At 42.7% G+C, this 26,184-nt stretch overlaps 1 protein-coding gene across 1 annotated transcript in view; it reads right to left on the reverse strand.

Moving 5' to 3' along the window:
- Positions 1–16,309, reverse strand: part of ADAMTS3 (ADAM metallopeptidase with thrombospondin type 1 motif 3) — a 233,316-nt gene extending 217,007 nt beyond the window's left edge. The window contains exons 1-3 of the mRNA XM_075608092.1: positions 15,538–16,309; positions 14,002–14,029; positions 2,065–2,471 (exon numbers count right to left, since the gene is read on the reverse strand). Of these exons, the coding sequence (XP_075464207.1) occupies positions 2,065–2,471; positions 14,002–14,029; positions 15,538–15,606 (504 nt within the window). The 5' untranslated portion in view covers positions 15,607–16,309. The remainder of the gene's footprint in view (positions 1–2,064; positions 2,472–14,001; positions 14,030–15,537) is intronic.
- Positions 16,310–26,184: the final 9,875 nt, after the last annotated feature.

A 26,184-nucleotide genomic window follows, 5' to 3' on the forward strand; every position in this document is an offset into this window, starting at 1 on the left:
TAAAGAATACTCAAATTCCTTTTGATACATAAACTTTTCAAATGAAAAACAAGGATTTTGGTTATTCCACAAAGTCTCAGAAATCTAGGAAAGAAAATATTACAAGAAGTATATAACATGATGTACATACTTCATATTAGTGGTTTTATCAGGGCAAAATAAACTTTACATTCAGTAGCTTCTCAGAGCTTATTCCCAGAAAGGCATGCATTTTTATTTTTTAAAGCACTTATAGCATATACAGTAGTTAATCATGTTTTTTTAAATCATTTTTGGAGAGGCAACTAAAGCATTTATACACTAGAACATTAAAATGCCAATAACTGTTCATTTATGAAGAAAAAGCTACATGCAGCAAATACAGCTCTCAATTTAAGTATTCTTTTAGCAGATCATTCAAGATGGTCTGCTTCCAGTGTGTTTTTGGATGTGGTCCCTTAGGAAAGGGAGTTTCTTCTGTAACTAGAAGAACACAAAATAGCTGTTGTTGTACAGCACTGATTCAATTAGTATATGCAGCATATGTGGATTGCAAGCAGTGTGTATCTGGGAATCCAAAATGTTTACCCTGGTAGACCACGGAGTTACCACAGTAAATACTTGCTTGCTCCTGCAGATGTGCAGAAATAGTGTTTAGTGTGGCATACTGATCCAGGCCAATGTGTCTTCCAGGATACCTGGCTCACACTGTTTCCCATTTGATATTATCCCAAAACATTTAAGTCAGACAGAATCTTTTTGTAAAACCTACAGTTTGTCTCCCAGGTAAAATACACTGAACACACTTCTAAAATTCAAAATATTTTTTTCAAAAAAAATCTAATTTTAGGGGTTAGTCATTGCTCTGTACTGAAAAAAAAATGAACATGCAGTAGTAACATCTGATAAAATAATATTGACAATGTATATGTATATGCCAAAATAATTCAATATTAACTTTTAAGTCATGGTAACATTTGTTTTTTTCCGTTTGAAAGCTATTTATTGTAGCACCATAACAAGCCCCATAATGATGTTACCTTGCATGAAAGCCTTAGATCATAAGTCATCCATTTTTAGTCACATTATCATACCCTCAGTAGATTTTTCGTAAAGACAAACACCAGTGTCTATTTAATATACATGTGTATATAAGAGGACAATGCAGAAAGAACACATCTCATATCTCTCAGGAAACAGCTTTATGTGGAAATGTATGACTGAAGTTGTATCCCTCTGTCTTTATGACATTGCAGCTTCCACAGTCTAGTGGAAGTAAACTGGTAGATTATCCCTTTGAGTACAGGCCAAAAAAAAAAAAAAACACTTTGCATTGCCATGCGTTGCCAGCTCATCTGGGTAAAGTCAGTCCTTTTTGAACCATTTTAGGAATTAGCTATAAGTAAATACCAACTAAATTTAAATTTAACGATTTTCACATACACAGAAGGAAGTAGCCAACAACCACCAAAGTACAGGGCATTACCCGACTCTTAATGGAGGAGTGCAACAAAAAGTAAGCAGATTCAAGGCAGAATTAAATTGCATGTCAAAGTATTTTCTAGGCATTCTTAGAACTTAAAGCCTGTAAATTAGATCAAGCAAGAGCTAGGTATCTGACCGGTTTACATTTTAGCGTACATTTAGTAATAATCTCCAAAGGACAGGGCATTACCCAGCCATTAGTGCCCAAGGACGAGGAGTTGAATGCCAGAGGCAAAGCTGAGTATAGGCAAAATGTTTACAGTATCATTGTGTTTGTTTCTCCCCACAAAATGCAAGTGCATCCCCCTACACTAGTAATGGCCATCTCAGGACGTACATCTGGACCAATGGCTGGCTGCAATCTCCCCAACTGCTCTATCAATGGCCCACCCTGCCCACACAGTTATCGAACGGGTCATCCCTGTTCCATCCCCCTCTCCACCAATGGCCAAGAAGTCAAGCACATGGATGCGTGCAATGCTAGATAGCAATGATTTTATCCAAATAATATTTTATAATATTGTCTGCCATGTATAAAGTCATAGTGTTAGTCCCACAGGCATGTATTAAAAATATATATATATTGAAAGTACATCTTACCAGACCATCACAGTTGCTAAGTGCAACAGAAGCTCCAGGGATGTCAGTTATTTCTCCCACATAAGCGCAGTTAGTCCACAAGGGCTCCATTTTCCATATTTTCACTCTGGTATTTACAGGATGGGTCTCATTTTCAACTTGGGTTCCATTTTCAACTTCCATTGAGTCTTCCTGCCACTCCACAACTGCTCCTGGGGCTATGAGTCGAGTATTCGGCCTTAGTCTCAGATGAAATTCTCTTCCGAAAGCAGAGATGTTGAAATACAGTGGTTGGTCAATCTGAGATGTATCTCTTGCCAACCTTTTTTTGTGACCGATAGAAACAATATTGGAAACATGGCGTCCTTCTGCATCAGTGCTTATTGGCGTTATTTGACTATACTCTCCCAGTTTTGTTTTGGGTAAATCTGTAATGAGAAAAACATACTTATCTTGCAATCCTTTTTAGTTTTTGGTTTGACATCTAACGGTTCATATGTGGTTACTATTGAAATGTCCTCTTACTATCAAAACACATTAATATAAAATATGTTATACAAATAAAGAAGTAGTTTCCATATTTACTAGGCAGAGCTAAGCAATAAGCCTTATGCCCATTTACTTGATACCTTACGGTGCCATAAGAAACTTTACACCCCATCACTTCCATTGACTTGAATAGGCCATAAGGTCTCTTATGACACCGTAACATGTCTTATGGCTTAGAACTGCTTAATAAATATGGCCTTATATGTTTTTTGTTTTCACCTTATTGAGAAGTAACTTAAAGGTTTTTTTCTGTAGCTTATTTTAATGCGTTTTCTTGTTTTTTTTAAACTTAGTAGAGCACATAAGAGCACATAAAATATGCCTAATTGAAATAAGACATGACTTTTATAGACAAAGCCACATCCTTCATTATCTACTTAATACTTATAAGTGATTGTTAGTGCTTAAAGCAGCAGGTGGAAATACAATGTGCATCACATGTTTTACCAGAACCACAAGTGTTTAGTAAATCTGGCTGTAATTGCTTATTTTAAGGAAAAGAAAGTAATGTGTGTCTTTTAATTACCCTGTAATTTCTCAACTCCAAAACTATTAAAGAAACTCTAAGGAAATTACTAAATAATGTTTCAGTGACTTACGAATAGGCATAATGTTCAAGTCATGGCATTTGAATTCTTCTCACATTGCATATGATAGGGCTCATTACTATTTACAGCCTTGTCCACCATTATGAGATGACATTTATGATGTCTTAAAATGACAAGAGGAGTTTGTTATGGTTCAGTCACTCCATGTTCTATATTGCACATTAATATAATCAGCAGATTGCAGTCCGAGAACAGACTATAAGAATCTCCCTGATCCGCGGCCATCACAAGCATTGACAACAAACGTCTATATAACAATGAGTTTAACAATTAACTACACCTCCATTAAAAAAAAACCCGACAGATTCTCTATTGTGCAAATAGAATTTATGATGGAAAACTCTGCCACACAGATGGTTTGTTTTTACTCCTTGCTGACCTGGAGTAAACCACATTTGGCTCCACTCTGCCACTTGTGACTTTACGGTAAATGAATGTCATTTATTTCTAATATACTTAGAAACACATATGAATGTGAAGAAAGTGAGAAAACTGAAAATATCAGATTAATTGATCCCTGTACTGTATAAAAACATCTTCTGCCCTAGTGTAAGTTCAGAATTATATTTCAATTTAAAAAAAGCAATATCCAGAAGGAAAATGTAAATTTTCCAAAAACAATGTTTGAAAACCACACCATTTTCTTAAGTATGTATTGTATGTGTATAAAAAAACTATTTTATTATTGGGAGAGAAACTAAGAGAAACCAATAATAAGATGGCAACACACATTTATAGACTATATAAGCCTGCTAAATGCCAATCAAAACTGATTCATTTAACTATCCCTCATTGCAAAGTTTAACATTCTGGGCATTCTTCAATGCAAATAATATAGTTGTTGCATCATTTAGTTTAGTAGAATTTCAGTGGTTATATTGGTCCAGAAAAATTATAGATTTGTTGCAGGTTGTGATACTTTAGAACAGCGGTGCGCAAACTGGGGGGCGGGAGAATTTGCAGGAGGGGCGCGGGCTGTTACAGAGGCCCCAATCTCTTCCCCCAGGCATTTCATTTAATGCCAGGAGAGGCGTGAGGCCTCTGTAACCTCCCTTACCGGCAGCCGGGTATTCGGCGACGCATCGCCATGGCAACGCGGCGTCAAATGATGCGGTGTGGTCAGGTGACGTGACCCGCAACGTTATTTGAAGCCGTGCCTTTGGGGGAGCGCGATCGCTGCGGCTCCCAGGAAGGGGTCCGCAGCTGAAAAAGTTTGTGCCGTGCTGCCTTAGAACAGTGGTTTTCTACTCCAGTCCTCAAGAACCCCCAAACGGTCAGGTTTGAAGGATATACCTGCTTGAGCACAGATGGCTCAATCAGTGGCCACTCCTTGACAAAGGCTGCTGTGACCGCCGAAACGTTGGACACGTTATTTGGCTTCAATACATTATTGCATATATAAAATCCGTGGAGCCTCTACTCTTCCCTTTTTGTTTATCATCAGTGGCTCAGCCATATTGATTGAGCCACCGTACTGAAGCAGGGTCTTAAATCCTGACCTGTTGAAGGTTTTTGAGGACTGGTGTTGGGAAGCACTGCCTTAGAAAAACACAAAATAATGGTTCTTCATTAATGTAGTTGTACCCACGTTTTAAAGACAACACAGGTTGTAAGTACAGTAAGAGAGGAGACTTTTGAGTAGAGATGGCCGAAACTGTTAAAATCTAATCACAGAATTTCCTGAGCTTTCCATTAAAATCCATTCCGCAGTGTCAAATCCGTAGATGGATTGTTCCAGTTCTAATCAGTGTGGTTTAATCCAAAACTGCCACTCGATACAATCTGATGGTGGATTTTAACGATCCAATCCACGGATTCAGCAATCCATGCACGGATTGCTGAATCCGTGGATTGTATTCCTAAAATCCACCAGCGGTTTGCGGAATCCGCCGATTCTGTTGCCGGTGATCAAAAAATCTGGAAAAAACGAATCACCCTTTTTGAGACTGATTCATGGAAATTCACGGACCAAAGGAATCGGACGAATAGAGGCAGATCCAAATTCACAAAATAAATTCGACAATTTCTACTTTTGAGCTTCTTAGAAGAACTCTCATGGTTAAACAAGATACCTTAATATATAATATATATATTTTAATATATGTCATAGCCTGCAAAAAATGTGCAACATTTCTAAATGGAAAGATGGTTGTGCATGAGAAAGTTATTGTTATTTTTATAGTTTGTGAATCATTTTAACAGTGAAACATTGGCTTTGTGCTTATGATGACCTGTTTGAGACTATGACTGGTCAAGATGTTAAAATGTGGATTGCAATCTTTTAAGAGAAGAGTTTTCGTGTTTGCATTGCTGGGAATTATCTTATTCAATATACTGTACTTTAACACTATCAGATCTAAAGGAACTGTATGAAGTTACGGCATAACACTACATAGTTATTGTTTGGAAAGTTAATTAATATCTTAAAACAGAAGTCCTGCATATTTAGAAAAATAAAAAATGGATAATTGTTTTTTTTTTGCAAATATATATATTTTGTTTTTAATCCTGATCTTGCACTTTACTAAGTAAACCTCCAGCAGTCAAATGCTTAAAAGAAAGAGTGATGTAAAATAAAAAAGGAAATATTCGGGTTCATTAAAGAAAACTGTCATTGTTAATCTTCACTACACAATGGCCCATATACTGTAGGTGATGTTATGCCAGAACACACCTACTGATGCTGGACGACACCTTACAGCCTATTCAATTGAATTTTAACATGCCTTCTGGCACCAGAATATGTCTCCTGACATATCACCATTTAGTAAATATGGGCCATTGTCTATTCATGAGGATCAACAATATAAAATAGCATCAATGTACTCGACATTATGGTGTCCTTTGATAGGAAAAATATCAATAATGAATTAGGCACAAATCACTACTTGGCTGTGTGGTTACAACATACAGCACGTGTGTACCCTAAATCGGGGAAAATATAGCTTTTGTTTATTCTGTGACTCAAAGCTTTTTGTACTGTGACAGCACAGTAATCTAGACTGAGTCATTACTTGCATCTAAACTGCCTACTTGGCATTTAATTTCTTTATCCACTGGATATGTTCTTGAACATTTCAAAATGTAATTTCTAGTCTCTTGGCACATTCTGGTGTTGCTGGTGCCATGCTCCTACACTGAGGAACAGTTTTGAGCTGATATTCTGTGAGCACATTTTAAGCACAAGAATTATTTGTTTGGGTTGGCATTTCAGTCCTAGCGGTCAGCTCGTTTTTACCTTTTGATGTGTACTCAGTGATCTAGGATGTTTGGATAGAGGCCGCTACATAAATGCAGCATGTTGCTCTTGCCCTAACCTTCCATGTATCCAAATACATATGGGCAACACATATAGTATAGGTAGATATCCTAACTCGTATTCATTGATTTAAAGTATGGATTATCTACTCTAAAATTGACCAAGAAGGCCACCAACACTAGAACACAAAAATGGAGATCAAATGTGTGCCTATAGCATAGCATCCTAATGAACATAAATACACTAGGAATCATAAGAGCCATAAAGTAGACAAAATAATTATTTACTTTGATGGTTGTTTCATAATATATATGTTTGATCAGGGCTATTTGTGTGGGCAAGCTCAGGGGTACTGACCATTTTTTATATAGTTTGAACTCCTGCACTTTTTTTTAGGGATCAATAAACACATTTGATTTAGTGATCATAAAACTGTTTGGAATGGGGCTACAGTACAAACTGGGAATGGATACAGTATTTTTTCTGCCACATTTTATTAAATTAGCAATTTATTTAATTATTCACTCCATAGTACTTTCTACCATCTCATTTTCTTCTTTTTGTTCCTTTCCTGTTTTCCTTTTCTATCCTGTACAAAGACTTACCACATTGTATTCTTTCACCATAATGAGCCCATCCATAATTAAGCCACCCTTTTTATCCATTTGATGTACCACCACATCTCAATAACCCCTTATGCCCCTTCTCTTTGTGTCTTCGTCTCAGGGTGAACTTCTGCCTAGTCTTTCTATATCTAGGCTGTGTGAGACAGGTTGGGGACTTATCAGGAGGACCCCCCACAGTTCTCCAGATGCTTACAGTTCTTAGTGCTGGGGGGTTGTCTCTGTTCTGGGGGGAAAAAATGGCCACCACAGCAAAAGCCAAAAAGAAGCTGCAATGAATGACATTGAGACTTCCTATTTGCTGACCACTGGTGACATGTATGGAAAAAAAACAGCAAATGAACCTGGGGGTTCCCAGAAGTGAAAATGGTGCCGTTCAACTCCAGTAAATAAAGCTTGTCACGATGGACCCAGCTTATTACACCTTTTTATTACCGGGATCATTGATTGAGCAAGCAGAGAGATAAAATAAATTGTGTTTATTCACCTAATGAACGTACACAACTATGTTACACAAAAATACAGTAAAAAGACACACTTACTTTGAAAACTGAGATAACAAAACTATTCATTCCTAATTGCAAACACACAGCAAAATATTCCAGGCCACTTTTCATTCCTGTGGCCTCCTGCTGTGGAATTCAGGTCACTTATCCTCTGAGAAATGTCTGTGATACCCATGCTCCACTACGCAGAATAAGGGTACGGGGTGCCCACCTTCCATGGGTTACACCTGACCTTATAGCACTCTACCAGTTCAGGGATGCCTTGTGGAAAAGCCACAAAGTAACTGGCACTACCAAGGATCTCAATCACTACAGATGCCTGCGGAACATGTGCACAAGGCAAACAAGGCATGCAAAAGCACAATATTACTCTGACAATCTCCAGAATACATCAAGCCCAACTAACTTTTGGAAGGTTATCAACAACATATTCTAGCCTTCTAACCATCAACAGCCAAGTAATATCACTAAGGGGGATATTACTCTGACAAACCTCACCGACATTGCAAATGCATTCAATGATTACTTTGTGGGGTGTGCTACTAACTTATTAGCGAAACGCAACCCAAACCACAAACCTGAATCTCATCCTGGGCGTACCCATATAGCCCCACCCCCTCCCAACACTGCCCACAATTTTCAATTTGGCCCAGTATCCGAAGAGGAGATTACAGAAGCACTCATCAAATTAAAACTAAGCAGCCAATGTGGACCTGACTTACTACAATCTAGGTTCCTAAGACTTGGTGCCCCAGCAATTGCCAAACCAATTGCTTCCATAGTCAACTCTATCCTGTCTGCAGGCCATATCCCTAAGACCTGGAAAACTGCTAGAGTTGTCCCAATCTTCAAAAGTGGGGACAAAAACACTGTCTCAAACTACAGGCCAATCTCCCTTCTCCCAATCCTATCCAAAGTCATGGAAAAATGTGTCCACTCCCAACTTAGCGATTACTATACCAAGACAAATTTTCCTAGCCAATTTCAATCTGGCTTTCGCCCCAAACACTCTACCGTAACTACCCTGCTAAAAGTTTGCAATGAAATCCAGTGTGGAATGGAACGTGGTCAACTCACTGGTGCAATATTCCTAGATTTTGCCAAGGCTTTTGATACTGTTGATCATGCTATCCTGCTTAACAAACTCCAGAGCTCTGGAATAGGGAAGCATGCTTTAAACTGGTTTCAGTCCTACCTATCAGGAAGATCCCAACATGTGTCCATCTCAGGCTCTAACTCCAACCCCCTGGATATCACCTGTGGCGTCCCGCAAGGCTCTGTTCTGGGGCCCCTACTCTTCTCAGTGTTCATCAATGATCTTCCCACAGCTTGTAAGGAAGCTTCAATACACATGTATGCAGATGACACAATCTTATATGCACACAGCCATAGCCTCTCCGACCATGAACACGTACTTCAGTCTGACTTTTTGAGACTCGAAAACTGGATTTCCCAAAAGAAACTGTTTTTAAACACTGACAAGACTGTAACAATGGTATTTGGGACCAAGACTAATTTTTTAAAGCTTCCAGTGACTGAGCTCCAGATCTGAACCAACGCTAACACCACCTAACTCCTGTTACTAGTTTTAAATACCTGGGCACATGGTTTGACTCCCACTTAACATTCGGAATGCACATTGATGCCCTGACATCCAAAACCTATGCCAAACTAGGTGTACTTTACAGGAACAAATCCTCCCTAAGCCTGCTGGTCAGAAAGCGTATTGCACAGCAGATGCTAATGCCAATTATCGACTATGGAGACATAGTATATGGCTCGGCACCCCAAACCCACCTTGGCAAACTTGACACCCTCTACAATTCAATTTGTCGTTTCGTTCTCCAATGCAACTACAACACACATCACTGCGAAATGCTCAAAGAACTAGATTGGTCATCACTCGAGTCTAGGTGCAAAGTTCACCTTTCCTGTCTTGCCTTCAAATACTTTCTGGGCAAGCTACCCACTATCTGAACAAGCTCCTCACCCCTACCACATGCAGCACTTATCATCTGAAATCTGACTCCAAAAGACTGTTCATGGTCCCAAGGCTCAACAAAGTATCCGGCCGCTCCTCCTTCTCTTACAGTGCACCCCAAAACTGGAACAACCTACCGGAGACTCTCACATCCACCACCAGTTTAAGTTATTTCAAAACTAAGGCTGTCTCACATTTTAATCTGGTCTGTAACTGTTACATAAGCCTATAATATACATCTTCTCTTACTGTGCATGCAATATATTGTATATAATGTATACCCTGTTCATTTATGTAACTGTATTTGTAACCATGTATTATTTGTCATATTAACTATGTCCAAGACATACTTGAAAACGAGAGGCAACTCTCAATGTATTACTTCCTGGTAAAACATTTTATAAATAAATAAATAAACGTTCCCTGGTAAAAACACTGTAAAAAAATACATTTTAAATTTGACTGGGATTGCTACTTTAAAACTGATTAAGAATATAAAAGTAATACTTCCACCAGAGCTAGGTGTGATCTGGTGATTGATGCTCCGGTTGGGTTTAAGGCCCTCGTGTCCAACATTTCCAGCTGGTGCATTAAATGGGAGGTAATGTGGTATTATTACTTAATTAATAACAAACTAGTGCATTTATTTTTAGGTTTTTTTTATACACAACTACTGTGCTTAGAATAATGCATTTATCCTAGCAGGGGTAGAATAACTAGTTCTTGGTGGCTTCGATTTTAAAATGTTACAACTTACATACAGTAGTTACATAGTAGATGAGGTTGAAATAAGACATATGTCCATCAAGTTCAACCTATTTGAAATTTAGATGACAGATACTTATCCTATATTTGTATATACAGTATATTGATCCAGAGGAAGGAAAACAGAAAACCCCAGTGAAACATTATCCAATGCTGTCTCACAAGGAGAAAAATAAATTCCTTCCTTACTCCAAGAATTGGCAATCAGATTACTCTCTGGATCAACATTCTTCCCATGTTTACTTATTTGGTATATCCCTGAATACCTTTCCATTCTAAAAAAAAATCCAACCTTTTTTTTTTTAAAGATATTTATTGTATCTGCCATCACAGTCGCCATGGATAATGAATTACACATTTTAACTGCCCTTACTGTAAAGAAACCTTTCCTTTATTGCTGGCGAAATCTCCTTTCCTCCAAGCTTAAGGGATGACCCTGTGTCGTTTGTGCTGCCCTTGGGATTTATAGTTCTTTTGAAAGATCCTTGTATTGTCCCGAATATATTTGTGTATAGTTATCATAGTCGCCTCTTTTCTAATGTAAACAAATCTAATTTAGCTAACCTGTCCTCATAATTCAGATTATCCATCCCCTTTATTAATTTGGTGCCTCTTCTCTATACTTTTTCTAGTTCTATAATGTTTTTATATGGAGTGGTGCCCAAAACTGTACTCCATATTCAAGGTGCGGTCTTACTAATGCTTTAGGCTGCGTTTATAGTGCCGGGGACAGCCACGCAACGTTGCGTCAAAACAAATGCATTGCCGCCATTGTGTGCGCTTCTAGTAAGCATGACGTGACGGACGGCTTGGTCGCGATCGCTGGAAGTCATCTCAATTTGATTTTTACAGCGACCATAGCCTGACATCGCTGGCACTATAAGCGTAGCCTTTAGAGGTGGCATAATTATACTTACCTCCCTTCCATCCATTCCCCATTTAATGCAAGATAAGATCTTATTTACCTTTGCAGCTACTGTATGAGATTTGACACTATTGCCAAGTCTGCTGTGTATAAGCACTCCTAAATACTTCACCTAATTTTCCCCATTTAATGTGTAAGTCGTCTGTATATTCTGTATATTCGAAACTGCATAACCTTAATTTATCTGTATTGAACCTCATTTGCCATTTACCTACAATTTGTAGAGTATTTTCAGTAAACCTATTTTAGATTGTGACTATTAGAACATCATCTATAAACCTTCTATAAGGACGCATACATAAGACACATATTGCTGTTAGATTAATATTGATTTTAGAAAGCAATAATCAGTTCTGGTATTTGTGGTACTACACATACAGTCCCTGCAAGCTCAAAATCCAAACCCACTACACTATATACTGTATATTTGTATCAATAGGAGTGCTATTGGGTAGTGGTACTATGCATAGGGATTACATATCTTTCTAAAACACGAAAGTGTAGTAGCAAAAGAAAATGATTCTGAATTTTTGGGTCCCTGTCACAAATCATACATGTTGCAATGTTTGGATGTCCTTTTCTATCATTACAGGACAAGTTCCTTCATAAACTGGTAAACTCGTAAAAATAAATTAGGCATTTAATTTATATAGATTGCTTACAAGGCCCTGGGGTTTTGATTTTGCCTCTTAGAATGTCTCAGGTTTTGACTTTGCCTAAAGTTCGTTTGTTTTGGTTCTAGTTCTGGTTTTGGCGTTTGGCTGTAAACAGGCCTGTCCCTAGGCAGTGGGCAAGTAAGGCACCGTCTGGAGGTGACAGGTCTCACGTGGCAACAAGGGGGAGAGAGTAACAGCACTGCGGTTTTTTTTTTTATTTAATACATGTAGGATCGAAGCAGGGTGTCTCTGGAGCTGAACCCCATCAATTTCAGCTCTAGGGACCCCTGCTTCCTGAGATACTTACCTCCTTAGGTGGTGCCAGTATCTCCTGCACAGGTTTAAAGCCCTCTGTCACATGGGCCAATCGGAGCCCGCCTATGACTTTACGGCTTTCTATTGGGACAGCTAAACCTGAGCAGAATATTCCGGCACCACCTAAGGAGGTAAGTATCTCAGGAACTAGGGTGTCCAGAGATTAAATTAACCGGGTTCAGCTCCATAAGCCCCTGCTTCTTACCTGGTGGAGAGCAAGGGGGTGGGGTTGGGGAAAACATTTTCGGGGGGAATTTTTTCTTTAATTTTTTTTATTTCTTGGGGGCGCTCCTTAATAGTGTTTGCCTAAGGGTGGCACATACCCTAGGGGCAGGCCTGGGCAGGAATCTATTTGCTATGAAATCTGCTCAACTTTCTAGGGTGAACTATTTCGGAACTGGTTGTTGGAGGGGTAAATGGGTTGGAATTTCTTGGCCTAATTTTATAATGGGATGTATCAAGGTTTGCATTTGTAACTGAAGCAGTTTTTCACTTTCGTTAAGACAAGTAAATCCATCAAGACTGAGGTGATGTTAAAATACCTGTCTACTTGACACCAGTGGAAACTTACGCAAGAACAATGTATTGCATTGCGTCAAAAAGTAATCAGTGTGATCTTGATACATATCCTCATATATCTGCTTTAATAAATTATATGACATTGGCTCACACTTACTGGCACACTCTATATGTGTGGCCTCTAATTATAATGGGTTCATTATGGTTCCACCCCAAAAGGAGCTTCTTGTGAGTTCTAGTTAGGGTGGTGGACAATAGGAGGCTAAAAATATCAGGGGGTTTCTAGGCTACTCAAGAATAACCAGGAGGGTGAGCTAGAGACAGGAGTCCCTGACCCAAAAGTGTATAGCTCCTGACAACCACTTTTCATAAGGTTAGTCTGATACTGTCCCCTGGGGAGCCCTTCCTAACATCAAGTATGTACCATGGCTGATGGGATCCCGGGAAACTTGCTGGCCGGTGACATCAATGTTTGATGCCTAAATTCAATAAAAGGATTACATTGGCTTCAATACAAAAACTCTGATGTCTTCACACCATCTTAGCCCAGCCTGAACACACAAAGCAGTAGCACCGACACCAATAACACGTCCATCTGACATATGTATATATGTGTAGTGTGAATAAATGTTTTTTTAAATGGTTATTCACTGCTTATTTCTAGAGTTCCCCAATGAGAGGGTTGAGAAACATTGCTTACGGTAGTGTTATCTGAAGTTAACCCAATTCCTGGCATGTGCAGTACGAAACCATTTCAAAATGTTTCAAAAATTATATGAAATCTAGTTGCTATATATGTGCAAATGTTTTGCTAAAGTTGGCGAACCAAGTGAAATTTGCCTATTTCTTAATTATTTTTAAATCGGCAAGTGTTGCCAAAGAATGTGCGAAGCTTTAAAAGTCCGTATGCAAGATTACGTGGCTCATTCATCATACACTGCCACTTTTGCAAAAGTCGTCAAAGTGGTGAAATTCTTGCAAAATTGGTGAAATTTACAGAATTCTGGTGAAATTGTCAACATTCCGATCAATGTAATTTTCACAAAAAAAAAACATGACATGAAAGAAAATGTCATTTTTTTTAAAGGTGAGATGGTAAAATGGTGTCTTGTATAAGAAATAATATATATCCTTTTTTTTGTGTGCCTACCTTTTACCTCTTCAGACTTAGTAAATGTTTTTATTGGTTTGCCTGTGCTTCTTTGCTCTCCTAATACAATTACAAATATTATGTGCACTTTAATGATCTTACCTATTTTGATCACTCCTTCATTGCCAGCCTAAAATAACAAACAAAGAGAAGACCGTTAGTTTTTCTTAGTTGAGTGGGTTCATGTACTTTTCAGTGAAGAATACTGTATGGTCTGTGCTTTGGTAGAAAACCAAAATTGCTTCAAGCAACTTTTAAGTTTATTGGTGGGGTTTTTCCATAACTGAATAAACATCTGTGTTACCACCTATAGTCCAAGAGCTTTCATAATATGTTTAACATAGATTGAGCAGCCCAAGAAATCTTAGCACTGAGTGCACCATTCAATAAATCACTGAGGTTGTGCCAACAAAATCCAGTAGCCAAAGGCCCTAAAATTAATTAAGCAACTATTCCTGCGGGTGCTGCAGACTCCTGATGGAAAAATCGATCATATCCTGTTAGTTCAAGAATAATTTTGTAACAGTGAAACCAACTTGAAAGCAATCCCAGAGAGCTAAGGCTCCGACTAAACACATACAGTAAGACTAGTAATGTTGAATAGGCTTACATGCTATGGCAGCATGACTTCAACAGGGACACAAACCATTTAGTTATATAGAAAGACAAACTTCTGTATAAGGTTGGCAATATCAATAAGTGTTATGATATATTATATAATTTAAAAAGGTACACAGAAAAAATAAATAAACTTTAGGTACAGTGTGGGTATATGAGATAAATTGACAGAATTCTCAGGCAAATGAGCTTTTCACTTGATCTGTCAAGCAAGCTCTAGGTGCAACTTAACTTTGACACGTGTAGTGATATCAGGCTACCGGCAAAAAAAAAAAACATCCGTTTTTATCACCTACTCCAGGCTGGCGTTAGGCCTATCTTGCCTATATTATGACCTCTATAGACATACGCAAGATTACATTAGCCAGACTTGACTAGGTGATACAAATACATAATATTAACAATGTAGAGCTGTAATATTACATTAACCCTTTAAACGCCAACGTGATCAGTTAATATCCCCCCAACCCCACAATTGCAGATTAACACAGATTTCTGAGTTCATGCTTATTGCACGTGTTATTTAATGGTGTTAACACAATTTTTAGCTACGCAAATCAAAATGAATATTGCAACCCATTTATGAATAAATAAGTTGTAGTGAATATGATGGTCATTCTTAAAATGATCGCTGCAATACTATTTATTTGAACTCATCATATCGACCTTTAATGGATCTAGCCCTACGTATCATCATGCAGTCTTTCCCTTTACGTTAGGATTTCTCTCATCCCATAACCTAGACAAAAACTTATGCAAGAGGCAGCAAAACCATTACAAAGCAAATGGGTGGAAATGCAACTTACACCAGACACATTTTAGCCTTTTAGATAGAGGACGATGAAAGTCACAACATGTAACTGACTGAAAATGTTGTGCAAACATTATTGCCCATACATATCTAATTTGAACCATATTGGAACAGACCATCAACGTGACAGTATTCATACTAATATTTAATTTTAGATTAAATAAGCATGCAACACTGAATGAATGGTCTGTATATTTAAGTTCACTTACTTGTTTAGCTGAAGTCTTGCAATTTATCAGATCTACTGCTACTACAAACCAAAGTGACAGGAGAACCATCACGAGTCCAGGGTAGATCTATAGCTAATGCTCCACAAGAAAGGATCCTCCACACACACACACACACAACCACAAACTAAGAAAAAGCTGTATTTTAACAGATCCTTCTGACAGATTTCTTAAACAGCTCCTCTGGCTTTTTTTTTTTTTTTTTTGTAGTTTCTTTTTGTTTTTCTCTCATATGCTACCTATCTCTATCTCCAGTGAGGTCCCTATGGACCAGCCTTTGCAATATAGGAGAACGTTTCAATGGGGCTAACGTGAGTTACTTCAAAAGCATATCTAAGGCAACTTTTTGGGAAGGGGATAAGCCTTGCTGACTCCAAAGTATTCTCAAATTATAGGCAAAAGTGAAATCCTTCAATATAAAAGGTTTCCAGTCAATTTGTTACTGTAAAGGGGAAGGGGTAGGGCTTTAGTTGTACTAGCCCTTTAAGGGAAAGGGAAAAGACAGGCAGTCAGGAAAGAAGACTTTTTAATCCTGTTTCTTTTTTCTTTGCTGTGCTGTAAACTAAAAACCTTCTACCCAACGTAATAAAAAATAATAAAAAAGACTAAACTGAATATAAACTACCCAACTCTGACAAGTGAAGATAGAAAAACAGAAACCTAATTGTAAACGAGCAAAATAAAGCAAAGCCTGCAGGAGGAAGGGGAGGAGGGAGAGGGAAAGAGAGTCAGTGTGTGACTCCTGTTGCTCAGAGAGCTGTCTGCTTTCCCCCTGCAGCCTCCCTGAGATCTAATACTGGCCTGACAGCCGCCTCCCCCTACTACACGTCAACATTCCCTGTGATCTCCCTCCCTTCATCCAGCCAAGAGTCCCTGCCCCCAGATGCAGATCAGCAAGTGACTGCAGGGACACAGAGCCTTACATGATGGAGGAGAGGCTTGCAAGGAGATCCTGGATGAAAATGAAAAGACTCAGGGTCTTTAAGATTTTATATTTGATCTTCCTTCATATGTATGAGACTAAGCCCATATTCTGTTGTGGGCATTCCTCATGTACTCTTGTGTCTGACAATATTTTAATCGCTTCAGTGTATCCCCCACATCATTCAGCCAAGTGAAAATGATTACATGACCAAAAGGGCCTGATCCTATGGCTACTTTTTGTCCCAGCTTTAATTTCATGCATCCCTGCATCCCTTTTACTAGTGTAACGGTGTTTCCCCCACCCGATGGGAGATTCTGCCATTACAACGTGTGTGGTGCATGCTACCTGTTGGTAAGCAGGAGGGCTGAGTCGTCCGCCTATGTTTGTGGGGACACAGGACAGGTTTCTGGGGTACATAACCAGCATTGTTCTCTAGCAGTGCAGCGCTTCCATCTGTCACAGGCTCCAGATGTATAGAGGCGATCTCCTACGATAGAAACAATCCCTCTCCTTCCCCAGTAAGATCACACACCAATGTGCAGTGAAAGAAAAAAACTAAAACAGCGCTCTAAAGGAGAAATTCAGTGATAAGTGATCTATACAGTGTACTATTATAAGTAACTTCTAAATAAGTGTAGCCCTGCTTCCTATCACTAGCAAGCCGCTACTCTGTGCTGTGTTACCTGTAGGCTCACAGGGCCTAAGTCTCTGCCACGGAGAGCCTGGGGTGCGCGCAATATTTATAACGGGTGCAGCGCCTCCACCTGCGACAGCTCCCGCCAACGGGGGAGTGGGTCTTCGCAGGAAGTACATGCAAGAATTACACTCACACAGCCAAGTTCTATAACCAACCTCCTTTACTGACAGGCAACGCTCATAGTTAATTACATACCATAACATCCCAATATATATATGCTTTATATATCGCGCCACAGCGGACGCCAACACTATCTTGCGCCACGGTGGACACCCCACAAACATGCGCCACGGCGGACTCTAACAATACTTCCCACACCCTCCACCGGGTGATCCCACTCCGTGTCCGATCCTTACGGATTAGTCCTCCCGCTCCTTATAAACCACTATATGTGTATATGGGTGACTGCGCAGCCACTGTGTCTCGAGTGAATGAAGGGTACCGTTGGTGCACTTGTTGAAATACCTGCCACGGTCTTCGCAAAGGGTCTCTGTACGTTGACACCATCTTCTCCCTCTATCTCTCTTGAGGGTCCGGGGCAATCCCACCCGGACTCCGGTAACCACCTGTGGGGTCTGAGCCCAGACCTCCCGCTCGACAGTATAGTCCCGGTCAAGGTTTACAGATAATATGGGAACAGGAACCTCACTAAGGCGATCCCTAGCTCAGCTTGTCTCTATGGTGACTCAGGGCTAACTGGGCCTGGGGCACATGGCCTGCGCCGGGGCGGATCAACCTCCCCTCACAGACTCTCCGTCTCCTATCCTCTCCAACCAGCTCTGGCTCCACGTGCGCGCAACCACCTCTCTATATCTCCGGCATCTCCTCAGCCCATTGGCTCAACTCTCTCACCTGACCCTCCCCGTGGGGCTGCTGGGTCAAGGGACTGCTCCCTCCCACCAAATGCACTCTCCTCCTTCGCGGGCTTTTGCAATTACTCTGTGCAAGCGCAACCTCCCGCTCGTTCAGGCTGAATAAGGGGTCACGTCTACATAAGTGATAGTGACAAAAAAGGTGACAAATTGCAAAAATAATGCTGCTCAAAACCCCTTAAAAGGACGGTCCACAGGATTCCCTCTTGCTGGAACATTTGGAAGTTGAAGGGGAGGGCAACTCGATCCGTGGTACATATATAAAAAAATATGAAAACAATATAGTGCAACAACGTCTTTCTAGTGTGTTATTCAATAGCTGAAGACTTCTTTAGAATTAGGACTCACATTCTCTTGGATCATATCAGGCATGTATCCCAAACTCTAGAAATAGAATGCAGTAGGACAGGCCTGCACAACTCCAGTCCTCGAGGGCCGCAAACAGGCCAGGTTTTCAGGATATCCCTACTTCAGCCACTAATTGAGCCAGCTGTGCTGAAGTAGGATTATCCTGAAAACCTGGCCTGTTTGCGGCCCTCGAGGACTGGAGTTGTGCAGGCCTGCAGTAGGATGTAGTAGGAATCCAACCTCCTGTTGTGGTAAGATATCTTGGGGTCAGACCTCTTTCTGTGTCAGAGTGTCACTCAGGGTGAAGGATGAATAACCATACATGTGTGGGAAAACGAGAAACCAAACATTCTGTAGAGCGTACTGGTACTTCTACAATCAATTGTATCTATTAAAACATAAGGATATATGCTTACATCAATCAAAATATGTCACAGGCACATAAAACAAGCGAATCCTGCTTCCAGGTTCTTACCCCCGTCACTTCTGGTTTCGCGGCGCGCTCAAACTTTCCAGTCAAGGAGGATCCTGGGTGCAGGTATGTGCAGGTATGTGCAGGTAAGTGATGTCAGCAGGTCGCTCGTGACTACACGTTTCGCTGTAGTCGCTTCATCAGGAGTCTATGATTTGGCTTCTCTTTCCCTAATCTAAATAGCAGGTACTGTACCCTGATTGGCTATTGGGCCAAAACAGCTGGAATGTGAGTCCTGATTCTAAAGAAGTCTTCAGCTATTGAATAGCACACTAGAAAGACGTTGCACTATATTGTTTTCATTTTTTTTATATATGTACCATGGATCGAGTTGCGCTCCCCTTCAACTTCCAAAAGATTACACACCAGGCAGGAGGTATATGAAACAGGAACATTTTTTTTCTGTTCATCTCAATACAGTCACAGCAGGCCTCTTCCCTATGCAGTCTCTGGTGATATCTCCAGCTGTAGGATGGTCCCTGGACCTGCACTACGGGTCAAGGGCCCCCGCAGCAGTCCTTGATCTTACCTGATCATCTATCAGGATCAGGGGAAAGGTGCACACTCACTCTCCCCGAGGGGAAGCAGAACAGGGAAGGCCAGTATTCAGGCAACCTGTGTGTGACCTGCCTCTCTCAAGTGGGGAGAGGCACTGACTACATTTGGGCAGCACTCCCCTTAAGTACAGCCAGGAGGAGGGCACCAGGTCTGACCCAGGATTGGGTGAACCGAGGCCTGGTTCCACCTCCCCCCCTGTCACTCGAGGGCAATGCTGGGAGTGGGGAAAATCCATGATAAGTACTAGAAGCCTTCTCTTGCCAGGGATTACTTCCAGTGAAGGCAGACTGGTAGCCAAGAACCGGTCCTGGCTACACTAGAAATGTTAAAGAACTTTATTTACACTTCCTCACCTGTGTCAGGAGAGCCAGGCTGTTTGGACAGTTTTTTCCTTATATGGTGTGGGGAGTTGAAAATAGTACAGCAATGATCACTATTGCAACAGGTCTCTTTGAATTCAAATTGCTTTATTCTACCACTGCTAAACGATTCAGTATTTAAGTTTAGAGAGGTATCTGCTGGTCCCAAAATCATTCAAGCAGGTCATCATTTGAAAATGTTCTAACATGGCAATGTTTTTTGCCAGTATCCTCTGCTCCACTATTTTGCACTAACCAAAGACAAAAAATCTTATTGCTTTCAATTTATTTAGTTCTCTTTAATAAATCTGCAGCTGTTATTTTCTGTAGTTTTAACCTAGCATGCAGCTGGGAAACATTAGATAAATGACCCCTTTAACCTTGAAATTTATAATACACACAGAACCCATATAAACTGAGATGTGTCCATCTATATTCAAGAAATCAATGCTATTAAGAATTGCGATGAAATAAATGCTGCTAAAGTTACGTAAAAGAAACAGAGACCATCCCATAGTTATAACATCAACATGACATCTAAATACATTCTACACAAAACGTGGATATACAACGACAGTATATATAGATACAAAGTGTTAACTTATACCTTCAGAATCCTAACTTAAATAACAAAGTTGCACCTAGAGCAGAGGTGGGCAACCTATTTTTCAATGTAGCCAGAGGTGTGGCGAATGAGAAGTGAAAATCACCACACCATGTAAAAATTGAGAAATTAGGTTGCTCAATCAAACATTTAAAACAACACACACTGTTCGTCTGCTTCACTCATCTCAGCACTATCACCTGCTGCTGCTTTACTCACCTCAGCACTATCACCTGCTGCTGCTTCCCTCACCTCAGCACTATCACCTGCTGCTGCTTCACTCACCTCAGCATTATCACCTGCTGCTGCTTCCCTCCCCTCAGCACTATCACCTGCTGCTTCCCTCACCTCAGAACTATCACCTGCTGCTGCGTCACTCACCTCAGCACTATCGCCTGCTGCTGCGTCACTCACCTCAGCACGATCGCCTGCTGCTGCTTCACTCAGAAGTGTATGTACAGAGCTCCTGAGGAAGCTGTCTATGTACAGCGAAACGCGTAGAGCTTTGTCGTCAGTCTGCTGCAGCTGCTCCCCGAGTGAAGACGTTTGAGGTGTCTGCTGAAATTGCTGCCAATTTGCTGGTATCCATCTTCCCCGCTCTCAACCGGATGTCATCACCCGTTTACCGGAAGTGACGTCAGACGCCATCCATCGGCGGTGAGGTGGGAGCCAAGGGAGAAAATTCAGCAAGCTTTTTACGAAAAACAGCCCTCTACTGTCTCACGATACCTTTTTGTGTACATACTCTATGTACTTATTGTAAGTACATTTCTTACCTTGCTTGATTGGATAAATTGTGTTTTGTGATCTACACTATGGTTCGTTTCCTTTTTATATGACCAACACACTCTCCGTGAATCTGAGTTTCCATCACCTGAATGATCCCTGTATGAAGTTACCTCCTATCCAGAATTTACTTCTCTGCTAAAGATCTAACCTCATTCATACTGACAGAGTCAGACCATTGCCTTTATTTATTCCACTTGTTGTAAGTAGGAATTCTAACCGAGCCAAGATTTGACTATTTCCCACATTGTTTGAATTTACTGCACCATTATTTTGTTTATCTTTTTATATTTTCGGTGTGTTCCTGTATTTACCACTCCCTTCCCCCCCCCCCCCCCCTTGGACCAAGACTGTTTCTGTAAGGAATCCTTACATATTCCTTGGAAGGTTGAGAAGTATCTTTGGTTACACACCTTATCACTGTGTGCTATTTTTGGCACCTTAATTGTATTGTGGGTGTTGTATAGCGCCGATACAAATCACTTGGGTTCACTTATTTTGGAGTGAAACTGTGGGGGATTGTGTGTTTTGTAGAGGTTTAAAGGTTGTTTTTGGGGTATAAAAACCGTTTTTGGTTTTTCACCCAGGGACTGCAGTATTTTTCAACCCAGCACAAGCTGCACTTTGGCTGGATGGAAACTGCAGCTTTCAACCCCTCTCTCCTTCCCCCACCACTGGTTGTTTAACTGGCTGTTTTACTTCCAATTTCACTTTATTTCCTATTGTTATTTTTTGGAGTGAAACTGTGGGGGACTGTGTGTTTTGTAGAGGTTTAAAGGTTGTTTTGGGGGTTTAAAAACCTTTTTGGTTTTTCACCCAGGGTTTTTCACCTAGTGGTTTTTTCAACCCAGCAAAAGGTGCATTTTGGCTGGCTGGTACTGTAGCTTTCAACCCCTCTCCCCTCCCACACCCCTGGTTGTTTTACTTCTATTTTTACTTTATTTCTTAAGCCTGATTCCTCTTTTTCTCACCTGCAATTAAGAGCTCTGTGTCTTTTCTTTAAAGACTTATAAATTGTGTGGCTTATTACAACAGAGAGAGAGTAATAAAGGGAAAGAGAGAAGAACTACAGCAGGTTTCAAAAGCTGTCTTTTTCCCCCCTCCCTTTGCAGAGAGGTTAATTGGTTCTTAAAAGGATAGTTCCTCTTTTGCACATTATCTCTCTAAATACTACCTCCTCCCCTGACTAAAAGGCTTAATATTATCATGCCTAAGGGAGGTAGGAGTAGTGCGGCAATGGGGACCACACCCGGATACAGGACACCAAAAACTGTGGCCCCTAGGAGCAACACTCTTAGTCACAGCCCTAGGCCTGGTCCTTCCAGTGCCCTGGCCACACCTGCCCCAGCGCCTGTTAGCAGCGTGGCCCCTGCGGCCCCAGTTCAAACATGGGCACAGATAACAGCTGCAGGCGTCGACCCCAGCAACAACAATGCTGGGGCCACGCCCGGTGTGAGCAGGAAGCTTGGGGTGAGATACCCAATGTCACCTGGCCTTAACATGGAGATCTATGTAAGGGCTGTGGCAGACGTTGTGGGTCCCTCTGCTGTGGTGGCGGCCAGCAAGATGTATGGGAGGGGCATTTTCTTCCTCCATACGCTGGCTGCCACCCACACCCTGGTGCAGAAAGGCATCAATGTAGGGGGGATCTACATCCTTATAGAACCCATGGAGGGGTTAGGCACAAAGGTCATCCTTTCAAATGTGCCCTCCTTCATCCCAGACAGCCTCTTGCGGCCGCACCTGCAAACCCTGGGAGACATTAAGTCTCCTATAACAAAATTGCCTTTGGGCTGCAGGGATAGGGCGCTGAGGCATGTGCTCTCATTTAGGCGGCAGGTACAACTGCTGCTGCTGGGGAGCACAGAATCTGTGGAGGGTTCCTTTAGGGTGCCCTACGAGGGCATTCAATATGTTTTTTTCTATGGCACGGAGGGGGTTAGGTGTTATCTGTGCAAGGAGCTGGGGCACACTCGTAGGAGTTGCCCCAAAGGGAACAGGAATCCCACCTCAGCTCCTGCACCCGCCCCTCCCTCTGCCAAGACACCCGGTGCCGCTGTGCCTTCCACAGCGGGGCCCTCGAGAGCCCAGGTCCCCCCTGGGACTGTAGGAGATGTCGCTGCCCCATCTCGGGCGGTGACATCTGCACCTCTCCCAAAAGAACAGAGGGAGAAGGTAAAGCCCTCGAGGACCCAGGGAGAAGGTAAAAGCCACCCCACAACAGTCACCCTCTGTTGTCGCTGTCCCGCCCAAGAACACCTTACCCCCATTGTAAGCACCGTACAGGGTGCGGGGGAGCAGGAGGAAGCTCCTGCTGGGGAGGCAGCGGCACCCTCTCCTGGGGAATCAATCCCCAGGAAGAGAAAATTTAAAAATAAAAACAAGAGGGCGTTTGAGGAGGTCGAGGTGGGTAAACCGCGTATGTCTCCTAATTGCAACGGAACATCAGTCCCACACGACGTGGCTCCATCCGGCCCACTGGTTGGGATTGACCAGTGTGAGCCGGATCTCATAAATGAACAGCCCCCTCGAAGATCTGGAGGGAATGCAAGATGAGGTACCCGACATCTCTGGGGTGGAAGGCCAAGGTGCTCAACAGCATGAGGCCTTACCCCTAGAAATAGATGTTGGGGAGCCTCCCAACGCCCCTCTGGGTTGGAGAGAATCCCCCGGAGACTTGTGTTTCGGTGAATTTACCCCACCGGACACAAAAAAGATACCTGTCTTCGGGGACCCGGGGGTCGACCGGGATCCCCTTCCGGTTGTACCGCCTTCGGATGACGCAACTAAGGAAAAAAAGCCCCGGTTTGCGTCACCTGAGGAAGGAGATGGGCTAGGACTGACCCCCGTGGGTGGGGGTTTGAAGGGTGTTTTGGTGAGCACTTCGATTACATCTGGGAGTTGTCTGACCTGAACCCTCTTAGTGCGGAGTTTTGGGAAGGCACTTTATTGGGAGTGAATGCTGGGATAGACCCTCCCTTTGAGGTCCTTTCTAATGAGTGCCCTCCCATGGTGGGTGAGTGCCCTCCCGCGGATGGTGAGGGCCCTCCCGCGGATGGTGAGGGCCCTCCCGCGGATGGTGAGGGCCCTCCCGCGGATGGTGAGGGCCCACCCGCGGGTGGTGAGAGCCCTCCCGCGGATGGTGGGGGCCCTCCCGCGGATGATGAGGGCCCTCCAGCGGTTGGTGAGGGCCCTCCCGCAGGTGATGCGAACACCCGTGGCATGCCATTCATCTGTATGGCGCTTGAGGAAACTAGTAGGGCATTGTGTGCTTCTGTGGCCCCCGAGGACTCTCGGGAGACCACTGCCTCTGCCATGTCGCCACCAGCTGCCCCTGAACATCCTGACTCGGGGATGGAGGTGGAGAGCACAGTGGACCCCCTCGTGGAAACACCGAGGAGGGGATCCAATTTAGGGCTGAGAGAGGCCTCCGTAGAGAAGGACGGGGGTCTTGAATTCTCCAGCCAAGAGGAACCTGGGGAGTTGGGGCTCAGAGGGGAGTCCTCTGGCACCATGGAGTCGGTGGACTCCTCGATCCCCGTTATCCCTGCCCGGGAGCTAGATAGTTTCCTGGATGATACCCTCTGTAGACACGGACATACGAAGGTGCAGTTGGCCCTTGAGAGGTGGAAGGATGCTTCGGTCATTCTCCACTCTCTCAGAGTATATATCGAGGCTAACCACAAGGCCAAACTTTCCGGGACTATCGAACATGCTCGGGTCCTAAAGTTTAACAAAGTGTTGTGAGAGCACTTAAAGGCTTCTCGGGGTATAGTACCCTGAGCGCCTATGGGAAGCAAGACTCTTGATTACCAATGGCTTTGAGCATCGGTACGCTAAACGTAAATGGATGTAAGGACGGGTTTCACAGGTTCCAGGTACTCTCCTTTTTACAAAAGGGAAAGTATTCTGTGAGTTTCCTGCAGGAAACCCATACCACTCCAGATGCTGAAGCCAGCTGGCATCTGGAGTGGCGAGGCAAGGTCTTTTTCAGCCACCTCACTTCGACATCTTGTGGGGTGGTGACCCTGTTCTCCGAATCCTTTCAACTGAGCTGCTATTTGCCAAAATTGTTGTTCCAGGTCGCCTGTTGCATCTCAGGGTCCGGCACGAGGACTACACGTTTAATTTCTTGAACGTGTATGCTCCTGCCACCAGACCCCTGAGAAGGCAGTTCTTCGTCAGATTGTCCGAATACCTGGAGACAGTCGAGGCGGAAGAACACGTGGTGCTCGGGGGTGATTTTAACTGCACCCTCGAGGCTCTGAGGGACCGGAATGGTCCAGAGCCACACTCGAGTTCTGCGTCGGCCTTGCGGGAGGCCATCACCCGCTACTCCTTGGTAGACGTCTGGCGAGAACAACATCCCGGGGTATCCACTGAGTTCACCTATGTTAGAGTTTTTAGAGGTGGACGGATATCCTGGTCCCGGATCGATAGGCTGTACATATCCAGCCACAGCCTGTCGCGAGCTCAGTCCAGTACCATTAGGCTAGCGCCGTTTTCGGACCACAATTGTGTGTCCGTGACGGTGGCGCTAATACCAGCAGCGCCCTCGGCCGCCTATTGGCATTTCAACAATATGTTGTTGGAGGACAGGGAGTTTGCGACGTCGGTCCGAGACTTTTGGATGGCCTGGAGAGGTTGCAGGTCAGACTTTGCCACGTTAGAGCAGTGGTGGGATGTGGGCAAGGTTCATCTGCGCCTCGTTTGTCAAGAGCACACTAAAGGTGCCAGCGGGCGGCGCGATGCTGAGATCGAGACCCTTAGGGAGGAGGTGCTCGATCTCGAGAGGCGGCTGTCTGTGGCAGGAGACCAATTCCTGCAGTGTGCGTACGTGGAGAGAAAGTGCGCTCTCCGGGACTTTGAAGATCGGAGAGCTCGAGGGCCGTATGTGCGATCCCGTATCCACTTCCTTCGGGAGGAGGATCGCGGGTCACGCCTCTTCTACGCGCTGGAGAAAAAGAGGGGAAACCGTAAACATATCACCTGCTTGATAGCAGAGGAT

The sequence above is a fragment of the Ascaphus truei genome, chromosome 1, assembly GCF_040206685.1.
Source record: "Ascaphus truei isolate aAscTru1 chromosome 1, aAscTru1.hap1, whole genome shotgun sequence".
Lineage (NCBI taxonomy): Eukaryota > Metazoa > Chordata > Amphibia > Anura > Ascaphidae > Ascaphus > Ascaphus truei.